This window comes from Mytilus californianus, unplaced genomic scaffold (genome assembly GCF_021869535.1).
Source record: "Mytilus californianus isolate M0D057914Y unplaced genomic scaffold, xbMytCali1.0.p SCAF_17, whole genome shotgun sequence".
NCBI classification, from domain to species: domain Eukaryota; kingdom Metazoa; phylum Mollusca; class Bivalvia; order Mytilida; family Mytilidae; genus Mytilus; species Mytilus californianus.
The window spans coordinates 9,312,215-9,334,884 of NW_026262659.1; the positions used below are offsets into that span (position 1 = coordinate 9,312,215).

At 31.6% G+C, this 22,670-nt stretch overlaps 1 protein-coding gene across 1 annotated transcript; it reads right to left on the bottom strand.

Moving 5' to 3' along the window:
* Positions 1-5,743: 5,743 nt before the first annotated feature.
* Positions 5,744-20,992, bottom strand: LOC127726356 (uncharacterized). Its single transcript, XM_052233717.1, has 8 exons — positions 20,958-20,992; positions 16,433-16,604; positions 14,060-14,163; positions 12,719-12,835; positions 11,196-11,399; positions 9,720-9,823; positions 7,232-7,352; positions 5,744-6,357 (listed from the first exon to the last, which is right to left on the bottom strand). The coding sequence occupies exons 2-8, from the start codon at positions 16,540-16,542 to the stop codon at positions 6,089-6,091; spliced, it is 1,029 nt and encodes a 342-aa protein (XP_052089677.1). The 5' UTR covers positions 16,543-16,604; positions 20,958-20,992; the 3' UTR covers positions 5,744-6,088.
* Positions 20,993-22,670: the final 1,678 nt, after the last annotated feature.

A 22,670-nucleotide genomic window follows, 5' to 3' on the forward strand; every position in this document is an offset into this window, starting at 1 on the left:
GGACAGTAGATTATATATATAAACATTATATAATTATAATTTAATGTACATTTTCACGAGTTTTTATATATGTTCAGACATCTCTAAAGATTTATACAACGATAAAGACAAGACATATACACGTGAAATTGTACCGTATATAAAGATAAATATTTCGACATTGATTTTTTTTTCACAATGAGATACTTTTTGCATTGACATTAGTCTCATTATGAAACAAGACATAATACTGTATCATCCTTTTTGTAACTTTCCACAAAGTTTTAGACATGGAGCACTGCCCGCTCCGATATATATTACATATGTTTGTTGGTATAAAAAGTTTAACGTTAGGAACACCACCGCAAATAGTTGCTGAAATCACTCAACTGTGTAATATAATAACTGATTATTTCCTCACATTTCCTTTTAGATGATATTATATATAAAGGGCATTTGTGTTATTCTAATTAAGTGAATGATATCGTACAATTATCCTTATATGACAACAAGACAAAAACTGTATTATAAGTAATTAAAAAGGTACATTTGATACGTGTTATTATACACATTGACCTGTATACATCACATTCAAACTAAAGCTATACATATTCTTTTTCTCATGGTGACAACATAAATCAAAACCGTGTTTATACTTCAGCAACCTTTCGAATTCGTGATAATTAAAGAAATAATGTAAAGTTACGGAATATAGATCATACATGTAATAATGTAATACTAAAACTTTAACAAATAAAGGCAACAGTAGTATACCACTGTTCGAAATTCATAAATCGATTGAGAAAAAAACAAATCCGGGTTACAAACTAAAACTGAGGGAAACACATCAAATTTAAGAGGAGAACTACGACACAACATTAAGGATAACATTTTTTATTGCATCTTGCAAACAAAAGACTTTACAAATTTCATGCGTTCGAAGCACTTTTTAATTTTACCTTCATCGGGAACGCTCAAAACTGAATATCTGAAAGCCGACGATGTATAAGAACCGAAACAGTTAAAGAGCTATATGACTAAAAAGGATTTAAAAATAAATGCGAGTTCTTTTAATTCACTTTCAGGTATATTGATGATGTCCCGTCATTCAATAAAAATCAAGTGTATGATTTAAAAAAAGTCTTGGAATATTTTGTTTAAATTTGAGCGACGTATTTAACAAAATGCATGGGTTGGCAATAACCGTTCCCATTAGGTACGTAGGTTCATATACAGACATATGTAATTTTATTAGAAATCTCTATTAAAACGGTAATAACATTAACGATTCCATTTTTTTGCATCTTGCAAAGTTCTTTAAATTAACTACCAGGCATGTCCTGTTAATAACCAACATTTTAGTGCGTACTTCATCTCATATTCCCAGTGACTTGATATTAAAGGTTTTACCGAAACTAGGAGGTCTGCTTCTCATATTGTCCCTGATATTGGCACGGATGAGCGACGTAAAACTAGAATCTATGAAAACGTCATGATTTCAATGTTTAAATTGTACACTTTCCATTTATCAGCAGCAACATACACTCTGCATCCCCATCATATGATGTTTACATATCTTAATTAATGCTTTACGTGTGTGCATGTTAACACGATAGAAACACCATAAACCGGAATATGCTTATTAAACAAATACTGCTACAACAAAGATATGAGGAAGAACAACTGAACTCGACATAACATCAGTTTTACCTTCACAAGCTCGAATAGGTTGACCAATACGTTGTGTCTGTGTCTCAACAAGCGACATGTTTTTAAGGTATAATATCTTTAGATACCAGAATAGTCGTCTGATCTGTAATGTTACCGATAGTGTTTGCTTCCCGATTGTGACGTTTTGACTGAGTGTGGAATCGCATGCCGGGTGATGTTTTAATAGCAGGAGAAGCTTTTACTGTCGAGACTCCCGGTTTCGCTCCTTTTAAAGTTAATGAGATTTCCTCATGTTTTGTTTTTTTTTATCCGTAGATCTGTATTTTCTTAATCGATTTATAAAATGTGCGATTGTGATGATTATAAATGTCTGAATATTACCATGAATGTATGAATTCCATCGATCAGCAGTTCCATCTTTTACAATATTCAGTGTACATCAATATGTCAAATTCATTTCACAAAGTGTTATTTTCGTTGTCCTGTATTGACATTATGACTCGCAAGAAGAACAAAATGTAATCTTGTTTTCTTCATTGATAGATTGGCAACAACGTACAATTTTTCTTTCGATCGTTCATCTTATATAGTCCACAGAGAAAATAATTGCTGTTTTCTATAGAGTATTCATGGTCGTTGTTGAGAATTCGTTCGTAAACTTTACTTCAATTCTATCCAGGTATTTACATCCCATTGCGAGAATGATAACTTCGTTGTGTTCAGATTCATTTTAACTGATAATTCACATAAATACTGTATGAGCTATACTAATAAGTGATCATCGAGAACATAATATAAAACATTTTTTTTTACATCGTTCAAAGCGAGTTCAAGTAAAGTTGATATTGAGATATCACTTTTGATGGTGAATGTCAACTAGTTAAAGCACCATCGTGAAATGCTTTTGTATATTAGATTTAAACCAAATACCATATATCACTGTTGCAGCTCTAGTACGACTGGGATAGGTTTGATTGTACCATCAGTTGCGCTACAGTAATATAATTTATACAAATGTTAGTATTGATGATCCTGGGTTACATGGGTTACAACTTTTGAAAACGTTCCACGGTTTGTATATTGCACGTAGTCGAATATATCAACGCTAGTTTCAAGGCGAGATGCAAAAAATGATATGCATTAACTAACGAAAGTAACATTTAATAATTTACGCGCGTTCAAATAGCTTTCCTGAATTTATCTTCACCAGGAGCACCCAAACACAACATTTTGAAACCAGGCAACATAAATACTTTAGGCTTTAGGACTAGAATGGAGACCGAAAAAGAATAAAAAAAATATACATATAAGTCAATTTTACCAGAGAGAGTTGTAAACTTGGTTTCTTGTGCATTTAATAAGTTATGTAATACATCATGACAGCACCGAAGCATTTAATACTGCTCTGTTGATAACCTCGAGGATTAACAGTCAAACTGCAATGACAACGATGCAATGCTAGTCAATAAATATATTAATTTCGTGCGTCTTACCCTCCTATCATGTTGCCTCCAAAATACTGCAGTAGGATAATTAAGTATTGAAATACAATAATAGAAATGCATTTTATACTTTGAATGTATAAAAAAAATCTTACTGATCGAGACAACAATTATCCATCACATACTGCACACAATGTTTGAGAACGCCCAAACTCTCTCCTCATCTAGGACAGCGGTGTAACGGTGGTGTAGGCTGTCTTATTAAACAAGTGGTCATTTATTTCATTCTTGCAAGAAAATTGAAACAAACTAACTTAACTTCATGTTGCAATATATAGATAATGTCCTCTCACTTCATAGTTCAAAGTTTAGTGACTTTGTTGAATGCATCTTTCCCATGACCATCGAACTTGAAACAAAGGATACAACCGATTTCTGCCATATATCTTGACTTGGATCTAGATAAAGGCAACAGTAGTTTACCGCTGTTCGAAAGTCATTGAAATAGAAATTGACAATGAGGGTTGGTTGCAAATAAACCTTTCCGACAAAAAGATGAGTTAAATTTTCCAATTGAAACTATGAAATTTATGTAGCAACATTCCAGCCGCATTGCATATTGATTATATATCTCCCAATTGATACAATATTCCATACCATGCATTTCCTATCATGATTGTCTTGATTGAGGGTTGCTGATCACAAGGAAGCTATAGAACCAAGAGTTCCAAGTGGTGATGCTGAAATCATCCCTTCCAAAATTTTACGGACGCTATCACGAGTTAGTTGACCGTTATTGAACATTTGCTTCACAGATGACGACAGATATGTTCCAATGGTTGTAATCACAATTCCGTATTCATTTCCTTGAATGTGACTATCAAATTTGACTTTTCACCCGGTTTATATTTACATGAGCAACACGACGATAACCATATGTGGCACAGTATCTGCCTACCCTTCCGCAGCACATAAGGTCATCCCCTGTTTTGGTAGAGATCGTTTTGCTCAGTCTTTAGATTTCTATGTTGTGTGTGTTTTGTATACTGTCTTTTCGGTACATGTTTTAAATGACATGAACACTTTATAAATTCGTGCGTCCGAATCGCTTTTCTTGATTAATCTTTATCAGGAACGCTCAAAACTAAACATTTTAAAGTCAGGGATGCGTTTATACACTGGAACGTTAAGAAAAAAAAGAAGACCTGCAATGGACGGCCGTAAAGCTTTTTTCTTCCCAGTAAAACTATAGGGATGAATTTCCAACTAATGATTGCTATTTTTTCTTTTGTTTTGCTATTACACCATTGTCGCTAGGACAAACTTGTCTAATCCTATCTCTTTTTGTTTGTGCCTGTCCAAAGCCATTGGATCTGTAATTCACTGGTTGTCGTTGTTCACTCTCTATGATATATGTTTTTTTTTGTTTATTTATACTAATCAGAACGTCGGTTACCGGGTTAAAATTGATTTAGCTTTTTTCATTTCGGGGCCTTGTATGGCTTACTATTCAATCTGGGTTAAACTCATTTTAAAAGGACGAACGTTAATACCAAGTTGCTGACCTCTTCATCATTTGGTCTCTGATATATAGTTTGTTCATTAACAATCATACCACATCTTCTTATTTGTATATCATTAGAAATAAAAACAGTTCCTGTATGTTAAACCTCATTCCTATCAAAAGTGATAACGTAGGACTTCTGTACCGATTAAACTTCAACCGAAAGTCAAAATAATTCAAAAAGTACGCAAAAATAGTCGCTGCAGGATTTTCAGCTCTACTTCAATAAGTGTTACTGACCTACTTATACTTGTTCTTGTGTATAAGAGTCTGTAATCATTGTTTAAATCACAGAGTATTAATCTTTATTAAACCCCTAACAGCTTTGTTAGCAATTGAATAACACTGAAAGGCTAGATATCAAATTATATGGGTTTAAAAAAAGCTTAACAGTTAAGTCTGCCTCATATCTTGACTTACATCTAAGAAGTGACAATGAGGGTCGATTGAAAACAAAATTTTACGGCTAAAGAGATGATTGCAGGTTCCGAATTGTGAACTTTCCATTTCTATGTAACATCATTCCAGCAGCGCCTGCATACGGAACATATATCACCTAATTGATACGATATTCCAGAGCTTGTATTTCCAATCATGATTTCCCTGATAGAGAGTATCTGCTCACAAGGAAGCTAATAAACCAATATTTGCAAACGATGAAGTTAGAGTTGGTTAACTGTTATGAAATATTTGGTTCATAGTTGACCACGGATATGTTCCAATTGTCGTTACTACAAACCAGTCCCCTTTTCCCTGAATATGACCTACCGAATTAATCTTATCATCGGGTTTGTACATACACGAACAACACAACGGGTGCCACATGTGGAGCAGGATCTGCTTACCCTTCCGAGGCACCTGAGATCATCCCAGTGATTGGTGGTGTTTATGGTGCTCAGTCTGTAGTTTTTCTATGTTGTTTTTAAACTGTTAATTGTCCGTGTTTTTTTATAAACATGGCGTTTACGTTTTTTTTCGACCTATGAGTTTGAATGTCCTTTTGGTGTCTTACGCCTCTCTTTTACATTGTATCACAAATCAATAAATTCTGCATATATTCAAGTAATTCAAGGAAAACAAATCAAGGTATAATAATATGTTCTATTCTATTTGAATGTGATAAAAGCATCTTTTATGAAATTCTAGATTTGAAATTAGCCAAGAAACTAACACCAGATGGTATTCGGAATAGTCTCTCTTTCATTTTATTAATTAATGTATTTTTGAACGATGATATGACTAACAGATATGACTTTGTCCATGCAGGATGAAAAAAATGGAAAACATGTAGCGGTTGTTGAGGATTTAAATAATAAAATTTTACATGTTTTATAAAATTTGTATCAAATATATATATTTTTCATTATTTCATTTTACTCTCTCCTTTATGCGAACGATTGCTGTATGGTTCAATTTCTTGTTTAGGAAAATTTTAATTCTTGCTCGCACATCTATATTTTCGACAGCAACATATTCCAAAAAACGCGACTAGAATGAGCAGAAACACAGTTGCGGATATTATATGTGCATAAAGACCAACTAGACTTGGTTGACCATCTGTTGTTACTGCAGGAAGAATGGTTGAAGCCTCTGTTGTCCCCACAGAATGACTCGGCGGAGACTCTGTTGTCAATACAGAAAGACTTGGCGGAACCTCTGTTGTCTCGACGGGAGGACTGAGTGTGGTATCTGTTGATTTTGCTACAATATTGGAATGGAAATAACATGAAAAATGTATTTCATTTCAACAAAAAAATACATCTTTAATGAACCCTATATAAGAAGTTTAAGTTTTAAGAATCACTTATCGCTGCAATCATGAATGTCCAGTGTTGGTAGTGGGTGTTTAACTGTCCTATATTTATTAGTAAGTCTTGTAGTCTATTTCAAGTATTATTTATTTACGAAGGATATTTTTGTTTGTTTTTGAAATGGAATATTTGTTTTGCGTTTAATGTTACTGTCAGAAGCTAGTTAAGCCTAATTGATGACTGTCAGTCGATTGTAATTCTTTTGTCGTTTAGACATCTTTAGAAATTTGTTGTTGTTGATGTCCAAAATTAGGCTTAACAGAAACAATAACATCATATGTACGACTTATCATTTTAAATATAAAGTTATCATATGATTTCACACATGATGAAATCTTTATAGCAAAGTTACAATAGTGTACAAAGTAAAAGTTTAGAAATTCATCACTGATGCCACAGTTTTTTTGTTTTAATCTTGAAGTTTGATGGTTAGTAAATTTATTGAAATGTCATTGATGGGCAAGTATACAAGTAAGGAAAACGGTACTATAGTTGAAGAGGTGCCGACGGTCACAAATGCAGCTAACGGATATTTGCAATCGTTAATTTCTAATTGACCGCCTCAACTCTGCAACTAAAAGACTGTTACTCCTTTTCTAATGCAACATAAAGATATAGTACATTAGAGCTGGTAATACTGTATTAATTAAAGATAAACGCAGACCGCCATATGCTCCAAATTGAAATGTAACGTAAACTGTAACTTGAATATACTTGTTACGATATTGATGACAATATGTTCAAGATTATTAAGTTAAACGTACTTATCACATCCCATATAACAAGTTTAACGCCACCTGCTTCAGCTTCAGTAGATGTTGTTGTATTACTGCAGAACTTTGGGGTTTCTGTAGCGTAAATTGTATTACCAGTTCTTCTTAAAGCCTAACAAATAAACAATAGGATTAAAGCTTTCTAAAATATAAAGAAAGTAAACGATTAGTATGAAAAAGAGATGTGGGATAGAAGATAGACAGAAAATAAATAACATTGTTACCATGTCTTGTACATGTATCTAGAGGTCACATTTTAGCCTTCAATAATCAACAGTCACTCAAATAGTTTGGGTTCTTGTTGTTAAGGCTTTAGTTTTTATTTTTTGTTTGTGTACTGTTGTTTAACTTTTCGTCGTTTTTCAATTTTTTGCCATGTCCTTGTCAGTTAGTTTTCGACTTATGAATTTAAATATTTCTTTGGTATCTTTCTCTTGGTACGAGTCTTAATTACTTTGAGATTATACTAAAGTTCAGAATCTTTCGAGACCCACGGTCTAACTAAAACCAAGCCTATAAAACACACAAAAATTTAGAGGTTACTAAAACTCTTTTAAGAATGTTTTTATCGGTTCTATTGTTATTCAATGGCTTATATTAGCCAAAAAGTTAAAATGCAATCTTCATCAATGATTTTCCATTGATTTGTGTTTGCTTAACGTCCAGTGGCAAATGAATTTTCATTAAATATCAAATGTACGATGACATAAGGCGGTTTACATAGGATTAACTGTCAAACGAAAAGAAGTATACGAACTGTTGCTTATTTGATTTCTATAAAGAAAGACGTGATGCCAAAGTTGTTATTACAGTGCAAAAAAAAGCCCATCCAACTATTTTTTGTCCATAAATTATAATAAATATTATGGGAAACGACTGGGGATTAACCTAATTGAATCCATATCAGACCTTCATTGTTATAAGTCTTATAAATGGGCTTCTGTAAACTCAGTTATTATCATTATTATAAAGGTATTAAGCAATAGATATAAAAAAGAAGATGTGGTGTGATTGCCAAAGAGACAACTCTTCACAAGAGACCAAATGACACAGAAATTTACAACTATAGGTCACCGTACGGCCTTCAACAATGAACAAATGAACAAAGCCCATACCGCATAGTCAGCTTCAAAAGGCCCCGAAATGACAAATGTAAAACAAATCAAACGAGAAAACAAATAAGTAACACAGTAACAAACGACAACCACTTAACTACATTTTGAGTACTGTTACAATAAAGTGCTTAACTAACAAATGACAATATTTTATACATAAATCAAAGAACTTTTAACAAATAATCAAAATACCAAATTTTGTGATTCGACATTCCAGAGTAATTGGACTTTTAACAGTACTATAGGATACAATATGTATACGCCCTAATGTATCCTCATGCATAATTTTATAGAGAACGATTTTTTTCGCTTCTGGGTAAATGTTTTCCTAACATTCTATTTTATTTTGCAACAATTTTAAACGGAACCAAAGGATAAAACAATACCTGAATGACCGTCAGAAGCTATATGACCAAAGAACCATAAAGAGAACAGCCAAATGTGTCTAATATCAACTTTGTCCTATGGAGTGTGAACACTAACACATATATACAGTAGGAAGTCGTTTGAACACTTAAAATAACATCGTTTTCATCTTGAAAACGACATCTGAAATAATGATATCTGATTTCACAGCTTTTGGGAATTGTTGTTTTCAATGCTCTAGAATGTCGTACTTGATTTGATCTTTCGACTGTTTAATAGTTTTTCTGATGAGACATCGTGGACAATTACAAGCTGAGTTTCATCGATGAGCTATTATCCACTCTGCAACAACAATCATGTACTGACTCGTCAAAAGTTATCAAATCATGGGGCTAGTGCAAAATCTTTTTCCGAAAGTGTTTACTAAACGAACATATGTCTTTATTCCGTCGCTTGATCATTTGACATGAATTATCAACTACGTGTTTTCAACAAAAGTTTATATTGATAAAACTCGAAATGTATGAAATGACCTAGGAGAACTTGCAATTAAGACAACTAAATTAGAGTAAACTTTATCTAAGAAAGTTCGAATTTGGAGAAGGATCTGCTTACCCTCCCTAAGTATTACATATAATCCCCCGTTTTATTAAGGTTCGTTTGGCTCAGTATTAAGTTTTATAGGTGGTGTTTTGAAAACTCTTAATTGTTGTTTGGTCGTGTTTTTTTTTTTGGCATGTCATTATAATTTCGTTTTCGAATAGTGAGTATAAATATTCGTCGCCCCTATATTACAAACGTCAGCGATAGAGTTTGACTTGTTTTTTCCGGTTTCTGCAATTATTATTAACATTAATCACGAAGTGTCTTTCCTACGCAACCCAGAAAGAGAATAACAATACCATAAGGTCAAATTCTGTTTGTTTTCTCTTTGTCCGATATCCTATATCAAAATCTTCCCTTTTGTGTAAATTTTTAGTAACACGACGACAACTTACTAGACAGCTAAATGGATTGGAAACTCCAGGATCATCGTTCCATATTGATAAGTAGGTATCTGATCCGTCTTTCACATCATGTATACAACGATATACTCCTAGATCTGAAATAAGATAAGATATCATTGCAGACAACATAATGTCAAGAGTGCGTATACTTAAACTAACAGTACCAATGTTACTACACCAGATACGAATTCGCTAATGATGCTTGGGGCCAAAATATATGAATATTCAAAGCTTAAACAATAGTTCAAGACGTTGTATACTACATCAAGTTTACTCTTTCGTTACAAAAAACGATCGTTGAAAAACCTCTGCTTTATGTGATGTTTGCATGCAACAGGAATACACATGTTTCTATTGGCACTTGCTCCCTGTCATTTCATGTGATATAAAAATAGGTTAATGATTTTTATTCAAATCTTATATATCAATGTTCTTAACATTTTTAAAAAGAAGGTGTGTCTCACATTCAGACCATGCCAACCTTATAACGAACTCGGGAACCGTATACAAATAATTTATGTATACACGTATTTCGAGATATTTTAACGCAAACATCATTTGTATTTGTTTAGCTTCAATGGAAATTATTTCTTCATTTGTAGTATTCAAATTCATAATGAATGACATTTCTTTTTTTTTTAATTATTTTGGATATACTTCATAATGTTTCAAAACAAGCGTTACTAAGTAATGTTGATTAGAATATGAAAAAAATATAGACTATTTGATAAACGTTCACCCTATTGAAAATATATAAAGATCAGTCCCCCAAAAAAAGCTTTTGATTTAGTTCACCAGACCCGCGTCTCGTTTACATCATCAGTGGCATAACCCAAAATGTAGATATGAAGCCGCGCATTTCTTCTACAACGGACTACTGAGTGGCGCTCAAAAAGATCGAAACATCAATTACGTAGTTGGACAGAATTGAAAACAAATATTTCAAAAGACGGTGCCGAATTTATCTTTGTTAATTTATGTCTTGGAGTGAAAACACAAAGCCGTTTCGAATGTTTTAATACTATATGATAAGTATATGATAGCATAATTCATAAATCGAGAACTGCAGCGCATACTATTAAATTAATGAAAAAAAATAACAAAATTTTTACAGCGAATAGTTACCAAGAATCAAAATGACATCGTTTGAAATGAAGCTAGAGAGCGCAGTTTTTGTTTTTCAAAGTAGAAATAAAACACATTTAACCTTATACATTAAAATGATTATAAAACGTACATTTGTAAATAGATAATTGTCGATTCTCACTTTTCTCGAATTGCTCTTAATAAAGATTAACCAAACTTTCAAAGTTAAAAAAAAAAAAAAAAAAAAACAGTTTCTTCTATACTTAACATAAACTCTTAACATAAACTCTTAACATAAATTAGCAGTTGAAAATCTTTTATATATATGTATACATACATAACGCTTTTGTATGATTAATTAGATATGTTTATGATATTAACCTGACAAGGTTTTGTCCGTTGTCGCATTTACACACGTGTCAACATATGTTATGTTGATTACAGTGTCATCTGTACAGACATCAAATACAGTATTAGGACATGTCGATGTGTTCTCTTTGTCATTGTGCTGAATGGAAACATTAGCAAACTTGGCTAACAGGTCTTCTGGACAGGTTTTACTGAGACTGCCATCAGCTATTGAACCTAATCAAAATCAATGTCATAATATGTTTGTCACCACTTCGGTGGTGCTACTCATTACTTGATTCTTAAACCAAAAACATGTTTGCAATTATTGTATGTTATTACACAGTAAACGTACTCCAAAATCATACATATCTCTCTTTTTTTTTTAATAATCTCAATTGTTGAAAATTTAACCGTAAAGTTTTCACACTAGCACTATTCGTCGCTGTGATATGTTCATGTGATTCGTGTCAGCGTAAACCATACTTTATCGACCTCGACAGGATAGTTACGTCAAGACTTCTATTAAACCATATATTTTACGAGCAGAATTCCAGTTCCTTTTCATACCATTTACCTGTTACCAATTAAATTCATCGAACTATCTCCTTTTTGTGGCTTTATAACATAGGCATTGTGACAGCGGAAATATTCGGGATAATGCATGAATGTAAAAAAGCGCTTTGAACGCCCTACTTTTATTAAGTGTTATTTTCAGTTACTACATGTACTGTTTGCAGCTCTTGGAAGAGTGATAATCTTAGAATTTGTCATTAGATCAGAAGTCATGTTCCGGTACGGGCATGATTTATAACTTAATTTTTATTGACAAATATAAAAATGATTAAGAATTAATGTTCCAACTCATTCAGGAACTATTGATAGATTATTTTAACAATTCGTTAAATCAAATAAACAAATTTCGTCTACATCAGCATGTTAAGAAATTGGAGTTTGCTTTCGTAGACTGCGATGATTCTATCGTACAATCATTCTTTGTTTTATTGAATTTGTTTTTCATCTCTTATGCCTGCATTAAAGAATTGAGTGCTTTTTACCAAATGTGTATTTTGAAGTTCTTTTAATTCCAGTTTGTTACCAAATTCATCAAGTTTAAAGGGAGAGAGGGAAAGAGAGTACAGTTCTATTTCACTTGTTTGATTTGACTATATGTCTTTGTCAATGTGCGAGGACTTGTCTGAGAATCGTAAAAATCGCACAATGCACATCAAACTGGTTTCCTATGAACATATCGTCAAGGGTTGTTTTTAGATATATTTTGATGTTATTTGTTTTTGTCCATTTTCTTTCTTTTTGCTGGAATTAAGAATATATAGTGTTGATATTCTCTTTATGATTAATCGTAGTTTGCATTAACCGTGCGAAATAGAGCTTGTCATACTGTAATTGCTTTTCGTTTTATGGAAGCCAGCATGTTCATAGGAACATAAACACTATAGCTATATATTGGGTTTACACTGTTAATAGAAACATGGATCCTAACAAGATTTATGAGCATTCTGTCTTATTGCTCCACAAGCACAAGTAAAACTTACCGTCTCGAACTAATGTAATGAAATTACGAGTGACCAATGTCCTGCTGCATACGTTGTTAAAAGTAGCCGAGTTTGTGCCATCCCCAACTAAGTTATCAAACAAGTATTGATCGTGTTCTAATAAATGAATAGATAAAGGAAAGCAAAAGCAATTAAATGTACTAAAAAAATAGATGTTGCCGTAATAATGTATTACGGAGTATGGGGATATTCTTCCAAGCAATTATATACATTGTAATTTACAAACGAGAATTGAAAGGGAGCTTAGATGTGGACAATTCTTTTTTTATAAAAATTATACTTTCTCCTTTTCAAAAAACCCATCATAGATACCAGGTTTACAACTTTCCTGCAAAAGTCGTTAATTTGTTTTATCGGTTTTTTGTATTTTTCCTTTGATCTTTTTTGGTGATAATTTTTCATATGCTACTCGCCCTTCGATGAGATTGTAGCTGAGAAACATCCCCTCGTTTGAAACCACCGATAATTTATAAGTATCTTTGACGATATCCATCATCTTCTTTATTTTTATGCATGTCCAATTATTTTTGTTCCTCAGCAATTAATATGCATGCACTTCCCATAAAAATTTGGAGATAAAATGCAGAGATTATTCTTTCGAAGTACTAACAGTTTTCTACCAAAATGCTATGATGAAATTGCGAAAGATTAAACAGGCACCATCTAGCTAACTGAGTGTTGTTTTCCCCTCATTGAAATAAAATCTAAGCTTTACTAGGATTAGAGTTCCGTCTATTTAAATTAATCTAAGTCTCATTGAATCAACACGAATGAGTCTAAAAGGTGTGAAGACAATTTTACATTGTTCCACCTTGTTTCAGGTCCGATTATTAATACAAATATATGCAATTAAGTATTAAAGAGTCTTAATATAACAATTCATTCTTAAAAGATTTAAAACACTTCTTTTCCATTGCATCATATTGTAAATCACTGTAGATTTACATTGTTCGATTAGATAATATTTAAGGCAACTTTTGTCACAGAATAACTTAATGATCTAACAAACCTACGCTTGCGACTGGATTTGGTTTTTTTCCGGTGTTCTAATTTCTATTTTCTTCTTTAGATAAATAATCAAAATGTGTCCAAATCTTTTAAAGTTTTTATTCATATATTTAAACAGATATTATTGTTCACACCCTCCTAAAAACATGTACATCTGGTTAAAACGCTTTAATATTGTTCAATTGTAATGATTAAAAGGCTTATTGAAAATTACCCTTGTGTTAAAAAGAGATAAAGCTTTCAGATCTCTTCATTCCATTAATTGAGTAATCGCTAGTTACAGCATTTTCATCATCATATAATAATACTCACCTGTCAACTGGTAGTAATAGGCAATGTCACTATCAACAACGTGTATTTCTATGCACATATAAAAATAGATAATTAAACCAAAAATTTTGTTCTCTTGTTCCGCTCTGAAATAAAAAAAAACGTGTATTTTTGTTATCTGCCTTTGTATTCGTTAACCACTAATTTGGTGCCGGAAATTTTATAAACAGTATTACAGATACAAATATATAAAGATTTATATATCAAAATATTTAGATGAAGATCGTTTCTCATAAATACATTTTGAAAAAGCTGATTGCCTTTTTCATTTATACAAGTTGGTACACTTTTCATTTAGAACAAAATTTCAATGAAGGTATAATCACATATTTAAAAAAAAGAAAATACATTGTAAACAGCAATAACACCAATTCAATATATCTTTAGTTAAAATAATGTAATAAAATAAAAATAAGCAATAGATGAGTAAAAGATATATTTTCTCTTGTAAAGTTTGTTAATTTATAATTTCTATCATCATGGATCTCAATTTAAGTCACTGATGTATGGTTAATGTGTCCACAATTGTTACGACTAAGTAGAGATCACGATATCTTCATTCAAGACCTCAAATTTATTTAAGTCTTGCTTCGGTCTTCTAATTTTTCTTAGTCTTGTTTATATACACCAATAATTTATAAAATTGAGAATAGAAATGGGGAATGTGTCAAAGAGACAACAACTCGACTATAGAGTTATGTTTGTTTGAAATGTAGATTATTTTCTGGTTATCTATATTTAATTGACAGATATCGAAAAGATTTTGATATAGTTAAACACAATTGGAGATATCAGACCCCTCCTCTTTTCCTCGATTGTTACAACACCGAATGAGATTTGGTGGAGTTCGTGTTGCCTAGTCTTTAGTTCTCTTTGTAGTATTTTATTGAATTGTTTGTCTTTTTCTCGACTTTTTTTTAAATTCCATTACGTTGTCAGGTCCGTTAAATTTAAAACAATGAAGTTATAAACAGTTGAAAGATGAAATCAATAGAAGCAATATTCTTTTGTTGACCTCATCGTAATCCAAAGTGTTGATAACCTTGTCATGGATCTCAATGTATTTCACTGGTATATAGTGTATTTGTCCAAATTTTCCACTGATTACACAAAGATCATGATATTTCCGATCGAGACCTCGATATTTATTCATGGTTTTGCTTTGGTTTTCCGATTTTTCTTGACCTGGATTAAAAGCATCGAGATGTTGTGTTTACTTTCTATCTCGATTATCTATACCGGAATTATGTAGAACTTGAATATTGGAGATATTGGGTAGGTTCAGTAGTGTAATATCCTTTTTTCTTTTATAAAACCCAATTTCAAGTTAAATTTTACAGCATATATAAAGGCTTCGAGATGTTGTTTAAGTTCATTCAACATATGGAAAAAATCAAAATAAATGAAAACAGGAAGTAGGTATCTGACGGATCCAAAATGCTCACACGTTACATCTCCTCACCGTCAAGCTGCTGACAAAATATGAAGTTATTCTGAGTAGTTGTTTCTGAGGAAATATTTGTTGGACGAACGGATGCACAACGCGATTGTAATATATTTCCCATTATATTGTGGGGTATGATATAAAGCAGAGTTATTGTAATTATTGTTCAACCAAAAACTATAAATGCAAACCCTTTATGATCTACTTATAATATCATAAAGTTTTGATTTTCTTTATTTTTTTTAATGAACGAACTACTACATTATGTTATCTGTTCGTATCTCTGTTTTATTTTTGTAGTTGTCTCCATTGTCTGTTAAAAACTATATTCCGCTTTCAGCATATTTGAAAAATTAAGGTTATCTAAAATTTCGCTTACTTCAAATAATGTATTCCCACTCTGTTCTACACATACAAGGTTTAAACGGTTAAGATTTGGTAAAACAAAACTATTTAATTGAATCTATGCAGAATTAATCCTGGCGTGGCGCCTCGTACCAAGATTTTAAACTATCAAGTTTTAATAATTCAATATAGTGTAATCTAGCTAACACTGTGTTTGTGTTTTTGTTTTTGTCTTGTTAGACTGAGAATTGAGTTAATTAAAACATATTCTAAATTTGATACACCAAATATATTGTTTGTAAATATTTCGATTTCTTTTGTTTGATATTTAATACTTTAAAAATATAATTTGCAGAATTCCTTGATTCTTTCCTAAACACTATTTGAAGATATCAGACTGATGAAAGTACTTTTATTTATACGATATTTTTTCTGAGCATTTTTAAAATTCTGTCCACTGATTTTGTTGTATGTCATTGGATAATTTTGTGCTGTTCTCATTTTATTTTCCCTTTTCCGTATAGAGCATAAAGTATCGAATACGTTGTCTTAATATTTTCCCTTACTTTAAGAAGTATTTATTCCCTCGTTGTTCGGAACAATAAAAGTGGAAAAAATTGACACCTGGAATGTTTACTGAATAAACTTTGATGTATGTAGAATTCACAAATGTCATGTCTCCTCGGTCAGCTCCTTTCCAGATTCCTATCAGCTCGGACGGAAATGTACATTGGCATACTGAAATCAAAATTATATTGAAATGTTTTTTTAAATACATTTATGTGTATTGTCATTCGTCATCTGAAAATACCAACAAGGGAAGTTTTATAATGTACGACCTTAATTCCGAAATTGTAAGTGGTATCAGTCTCCTCGTTGCAGTGATCGATATTTTGGTTTTAGGGTTCCCAATGAAGGCAAATCTAGAAAAGAACGCCTCGGGCGCATATACGTTGTTTTCATTTTTTAAATGAGAATCTGTGATCCAAATGTTGATATAAAAAAGTCATAGATACCAAATTAAACTTTTATACGCCAGACCCGCGTTTTGTCAATAAAAGTCTCATCAGTGACGCACGAATAACAAATGATAAAAAAATGCCTATTAAGGTACGAAGTTGAAGAGTACAGAGGGACAAAAATTCTGATATGTGTGACCTTCTTCCTGTTTATTTAATGCATTTATACTTATAGAAGACATAAAGATCTTACATATGCAGTGATCAATATCTGGGAGGAAATAAGTAATTTCATAAATTGGTTATTTTATTGGTTCGATTTCCAAAATATATTTTAACACCTACCCATAGAAGACTCTAGCCAGCGAACACATCAGCAATATCTCTTATACGATAATTAATTTTATATCATTTTTCTGTATATGAGTTTTCTCCCCTCTGAGTGAGTTTGACTTTTGTATACATTTAATCTAGTTTTAACCACTTACCAACATTTGGCAATAGTGAAACGACAATAACTAAATAGAGTAGCAGTATATTCACACAGAACATTTTCCTTTCATCAAACTTATATATCCAAAGAATTCAAAACGTTCTGGGATTCAGAAATAATGCGAGCAATATATATAAATTGAAAACTGATACATGTTTAAATGATTATATCTTAAAAAATTTACAAAATATTCCCATACATTCAATGATGATTGCGTGAACGAAAAACGTGATTTTCATCCAAGATTTGTTTTACGATAACATTAACCGACCAATGCTTTTGTATGACCATACATTCAACAAAGAAACAGGATACATAATATTACCAAATTCTGTAAAAACCCTTCGTAATTTCAAACAAGTAATGGTCATTGATTGATTTTATTGGACAAATTAACCAACAAATTAAACAGGTTAAATTAATGAACACATTGATTATTGTTCTTTTTTTTACCTGTTCTGATTTAAGTTATTACAAAAACTTGTCGCATAAAATCATAACAATAAAGATGTAAACTAATAAGATATTCTTCTAAATTTTCACCAGCAATAATTTCACTTTTTTCACAGAGAGAGAGAGAGAGTTTTATTTTTTGATGTCATTATATACAGATAGTCTAGTGTGAGAATGGTTCTTTGCTGTTTGGCTGTTTTAACCCTTTCTTACTCGCTTGCCATGGGAAAGTACCCGATCATGGTCCTTTCGAAATAAGTTGTTGATCTTTCAGTTGATCACGAGGATTAGTGTGTTGATTTTTTTTATATTTTTGCTATCATAATTGTGACAGCGATTTAGAAGGAGGAATTCTAAAAATCTTTATGTGTTGACATCGTTGATCGGATATACACCATCACAAAATTTTGAAAGCCTTCTATTATTATTGAACGAGTGATAGTAACAATTTCAGAATTATATATAATATAATAAATGCACATCTTTGTATTATTATTTCTAACGATTTATGTGATGTATCAAATACAAATCGTCCTTTCAAATTTTAAAACAAAATCAGAAAAGTACTCACGTGTTTTTTTTCTAAATTCCTTCTATCGTGAATGAGGTATATTTTGATGTTAAAGTGAGTTTACCAAATGTCATGTAAATTCTAACTTTTGTTATGAAACCAAATTATGATTGCGTTGTCTGTTGAAACAATGACATATGTGTCGTGCTCCAGCTTCTTTGAAGTGGTCGCAACACATGTGCAAATAGCACAATGTAGTTTTTCCATACCCATCTGAATACATGACCGATATGTATTGCATAGATCAGAATAAGAATCAAATTTCTCTAAAGTAATATATATTTTCTGGTACTATCTCTATCAGTTACAAAGCCTTCGTTATTTTATAGTTAGCGAATTAATTGGGTTTCAATATTTCAGGCTTTGGCTTATAACTCTATCTGTGTTGCTCATTTGTTACGCTGCCAGGGTTTCCGGTAATAAGATGACCACAAGAACTATAGATATTGTGCCATGTGTATTTCAATATATCAGTTTTATGTATATGTAACAGTACAAATTTGGTGTGTCATAAACATTCTTTTATGACGCACCGGAGTTTGCATGTCACGTTGTTGACCCGACCAGTGACTAATACAGGGGAATTGATATTAGGAATATAGTTTGTAATGTAGGTATTTCAAACTCATAGGTGATTTTTACATGCATGTATTGGTATACATAAACATAAAACCTACAATAGTTTCTTTTAAAAGCCACAAGTAGACTACGATCAATATAGTATTTCAAACTATATTTATTTACAGGTTCTACAGGCTATTACATTGATCGCAATGTGACAGGATTTATCCTACTACCTGACATATACATATATTTATTTATATATATATAGAAATTACATTCCTAATATTGACCAAAGTGTTAAAAAAAAATACGTTGCATTGCTATACTGCAAACGCTAATATGCTGAACAAAGGCGGGTGTATGATGAAAGCCATAATCTGGGACTTGAAATTAAAAATAAATAGTAAAATAATTCAAACTTTTCAAAAATTATGTAAATTTTATTGATAAATGACTAGGGTTAATAAAATATAGATACTACAGTACAGAAAGGTCACTTGTGTTTGTTCTTGTCGCTATGACGTCATTAACATTTTTAAATTGACATATTTTACCACAAAAGGCCATTTGCATATTGTTTTTGTGAAACATAGATATGAGCAACAAATTTACCCAAATAAGATATTTTAAATACCTTAACATCTGTATCACATAGATTTAGAAGCAAAATATATGTTTTGGTATAGTTGTTGCTCATATCTGAAAAAATATTTGCATCACAATGAAGCTTAGTCGGCAGTTTTGCAATTATGCAAGTCTTAAAACGAACATTTTTGGAGCTTATTTGACCGTGTTTTTAAGTTCCGAAAATGAAATTTTTATTGTTGATAGTCCATACATAAATGGTAGATCTCTGATTGTCTCTGTTTAATTTATAAACAGCTTTATAAGTTATCGACCAATTAGAGCTTCACATATTATAAGAATATCTGACTGACTTTAAAGACGTTGGGTTGACCTTAACATGTAATTTTTGCTTGGCGTGTACCCTGCATCGCCATTTAGTCATCATGATACACATGAATAAGACGCTATAAAAGTGACGTCATAATAGAGATGATCAATATTGAATAAAAATGTTATATACGGATACTTTTTGCCTAACTTGAAACACAATCGTTGCCAAAAATAAAGTTTCGACAATGAATATAAGTATACAATTAATCTAATGGAGATTTTATTTGAGAAACAATTTGATCGCAAATCATACTTCCTCCTTTTAAATGCCTTGCCATTGTACATCCATTAGTAATATCATGAGTACAATGCCTATCATTCGAAAAGGTTCCGTTACATGTCTTTATATTAGATAAATCCAGCTCATGTTATAAATTAAAAGGCGACGTTGAGTAAAAGTCAATGAGACGTGAAGCACATTTGTTTGTAATTTTGTACAGACAAAATGAGGCGGAATATGCCAAGGGGAAATTCAGAAGTCATAAGTGGAAGAAAACCTTACAACCTAACAACACTATGGCCCCCCAAAAAAAACCCCAAATGAACAAAACATTACATAGAAAACTAAAGATTGAGCAACACTAACCCCATCAATTTTGGAACTAAGATAAGGAATCCCAGAATGGTAAGAAGCTACTGATCCACATTTGGCACCCGTCCATCGTGTTGATTATGCGAGTACAAACGCGAATGTGATAATTCCATATCAGATAAAATGTCTTTCTTAGGTCGTTTATGTTTTATATTCTGATGATATTGACCAACTATCAACCAGTTTAATATTTAACCTATTACAATATTGTACGTATTATATAAGTAGACATGGCAAAACAGTTATCGGTAAAATAAACGACAACATATGTTCAAAAGTAAACTTACCAGAGAATGGTACAAATGCCAAAAGAAGATAGTAGCAATAAAATCCAGATATAACCAGGACAACTTTTACATGGGAAACACAAATAAAATCTAATAACGATTCCGTGATAATTGATTTTTAAAATTGATCTCATCACAGTTTAAGAAAAGAATTAAAAAAAATTATGTTAAACTTCATATTATAAATGAATCAAATCCAAATTTTCAACACATACCTTGCGATGCTTTAATGATTCCAAATAGCAAACAACTGTTACTTATTCTCAGCGCCTATAAATATGTTCATTGTATATTTTCATTCAGATGTATTTGTAATTTATGATAATTCACGAAGAGAATTTCTTACTTAATTTGGCATTTTTAACTTGTTTGATTCAAGCGTAACTGATCAGTGTTTTGTAGACGAAACACGAGTCCGGCGTACACAATTTGAATCCTGCTATCTATAATCAGTTTATTGATGATGATGTTTATCTACCATGATATATTTGTTTGTAGATAAGAGTGGAAAAGAATAAAATAAGGATTTACTTCTCGATGACGTTAACAATAATGATAGATTTCGTTACATGTTTTTAAACTATATAAATCAAACATGTGAAGTGTAAGGGTTCAAAGTCCTTCTTTGATTTATTTGAATTTTATCAAAAATGTTAAATATCCGTTTCACAGGTGATAGCGGATATGCTTCAGTTGTCTATACTAAAATCCAGTCACCTTTTTTCCCGAATGCGACTTACCGAATTAGACTTAAGACCGGGTTGGTAATAACATATGCAACACGACGGGTGCCACATGTGGAGCAGGATCTGCTTACTTTTCCGGAGCACCTGAGGTCACCCCCATTTTTTGGTGGGGCTCGTTTTGCTCAGTCTTTAGTTATCTTTGTTGTGTTTTGTGTACTGCTGTTTGTCTGTTGGTCTTTTTTAGCCATGGCGTTGTCAGTTTATTTTCAACTTATGAGTTTGAATGTCCCTTTGGTATCTTTCGCCTCTCTTTTTAAACTAGAAATGTATGTTAAAATAAATTGTTATAGTACATATATGTATGAGTTCTTGTATTTATATATAAACAATAGACTACTGTGTTTTTTTTAATATCTTTTGCCAAATTGGTACTTTATAAATTCTGCAGACCATAGATATTTTAGACATCTAAACGCAGGAATAGTTAGAGTTGCCTAAGTAGCACGATTAAATATTATATCTTTACTAACAAAAATGAAGAAATGGACATTATATTGTATCTTTTTACTTTATACGAAATATATAAATTGAATCATTGACGCTAGTTTGTTTTCATACGTTTTTGTAGGAAAGATAGTTCTTAAGATTTGTAAAACGATACCGACGAGAAATATACACGTTTAATTTATCGTATTAAAAGACAATTATTTCGGCACTGCGACATTGATCTGTATTCAATATTTGTCTTTCTATACGATATAAGATCGCCTTTTTGGAATGTACATGCATCTCATTTTGATTACACTTCCCAAAGTTTTAGGCTTTATATATTAGGTCTGTGTGTTGGCAGAAAAGATTTAATGCTATGAACATCGCCGCTATCAATTTTTAAAATAACTTGTTTAATTTAATAGGTGATTATTGCCGTAAAATATATGATGGCTCAAATTTCATTCTGAAAGATATACAACGGACATTTGTGTTTTTCCTTACTTGGTGATAATATCACACAATTAGCCTGTATATGGTCATATGACAAACACTGTATCGTAAGTTTTTTTAAAAGATACATTTAATACATTTTATTATAAAAATTAACCCTTACTAACATTATTAACTACAAGTATAAATATTCTTTTTCTACTAAAGACAACTTAAATCAAAAACGGTTTTATCCTTAAGCTACCGTTCATGATTAATTAAACAAATAAAATTGATGATACATCATACATGTAATATTAA

Coding starts and splice junctions, on each gene's coding strand:
- LOC127726356 (XM_052233717.1), bottom strand. CDS start 16,542: ATGACATTTGTGAATTCTACATACATCAAAGTTTATTCAGTAAACATT. Junction 14,164..16,432: donor GGGAATAAATACTTCTTAAA/GTAAGGGAAAAT, acceptor TTTTTATTTCAG/AGCGGAACAAGAGAACAAAA. Junction 7,353..9,719: donor CCAATCCATTTAGCTGTCTA/GTAAGTTGTCGT, acceptor TTTATTTGTTAG/GCTTTAAGAAGAACTGGTAA.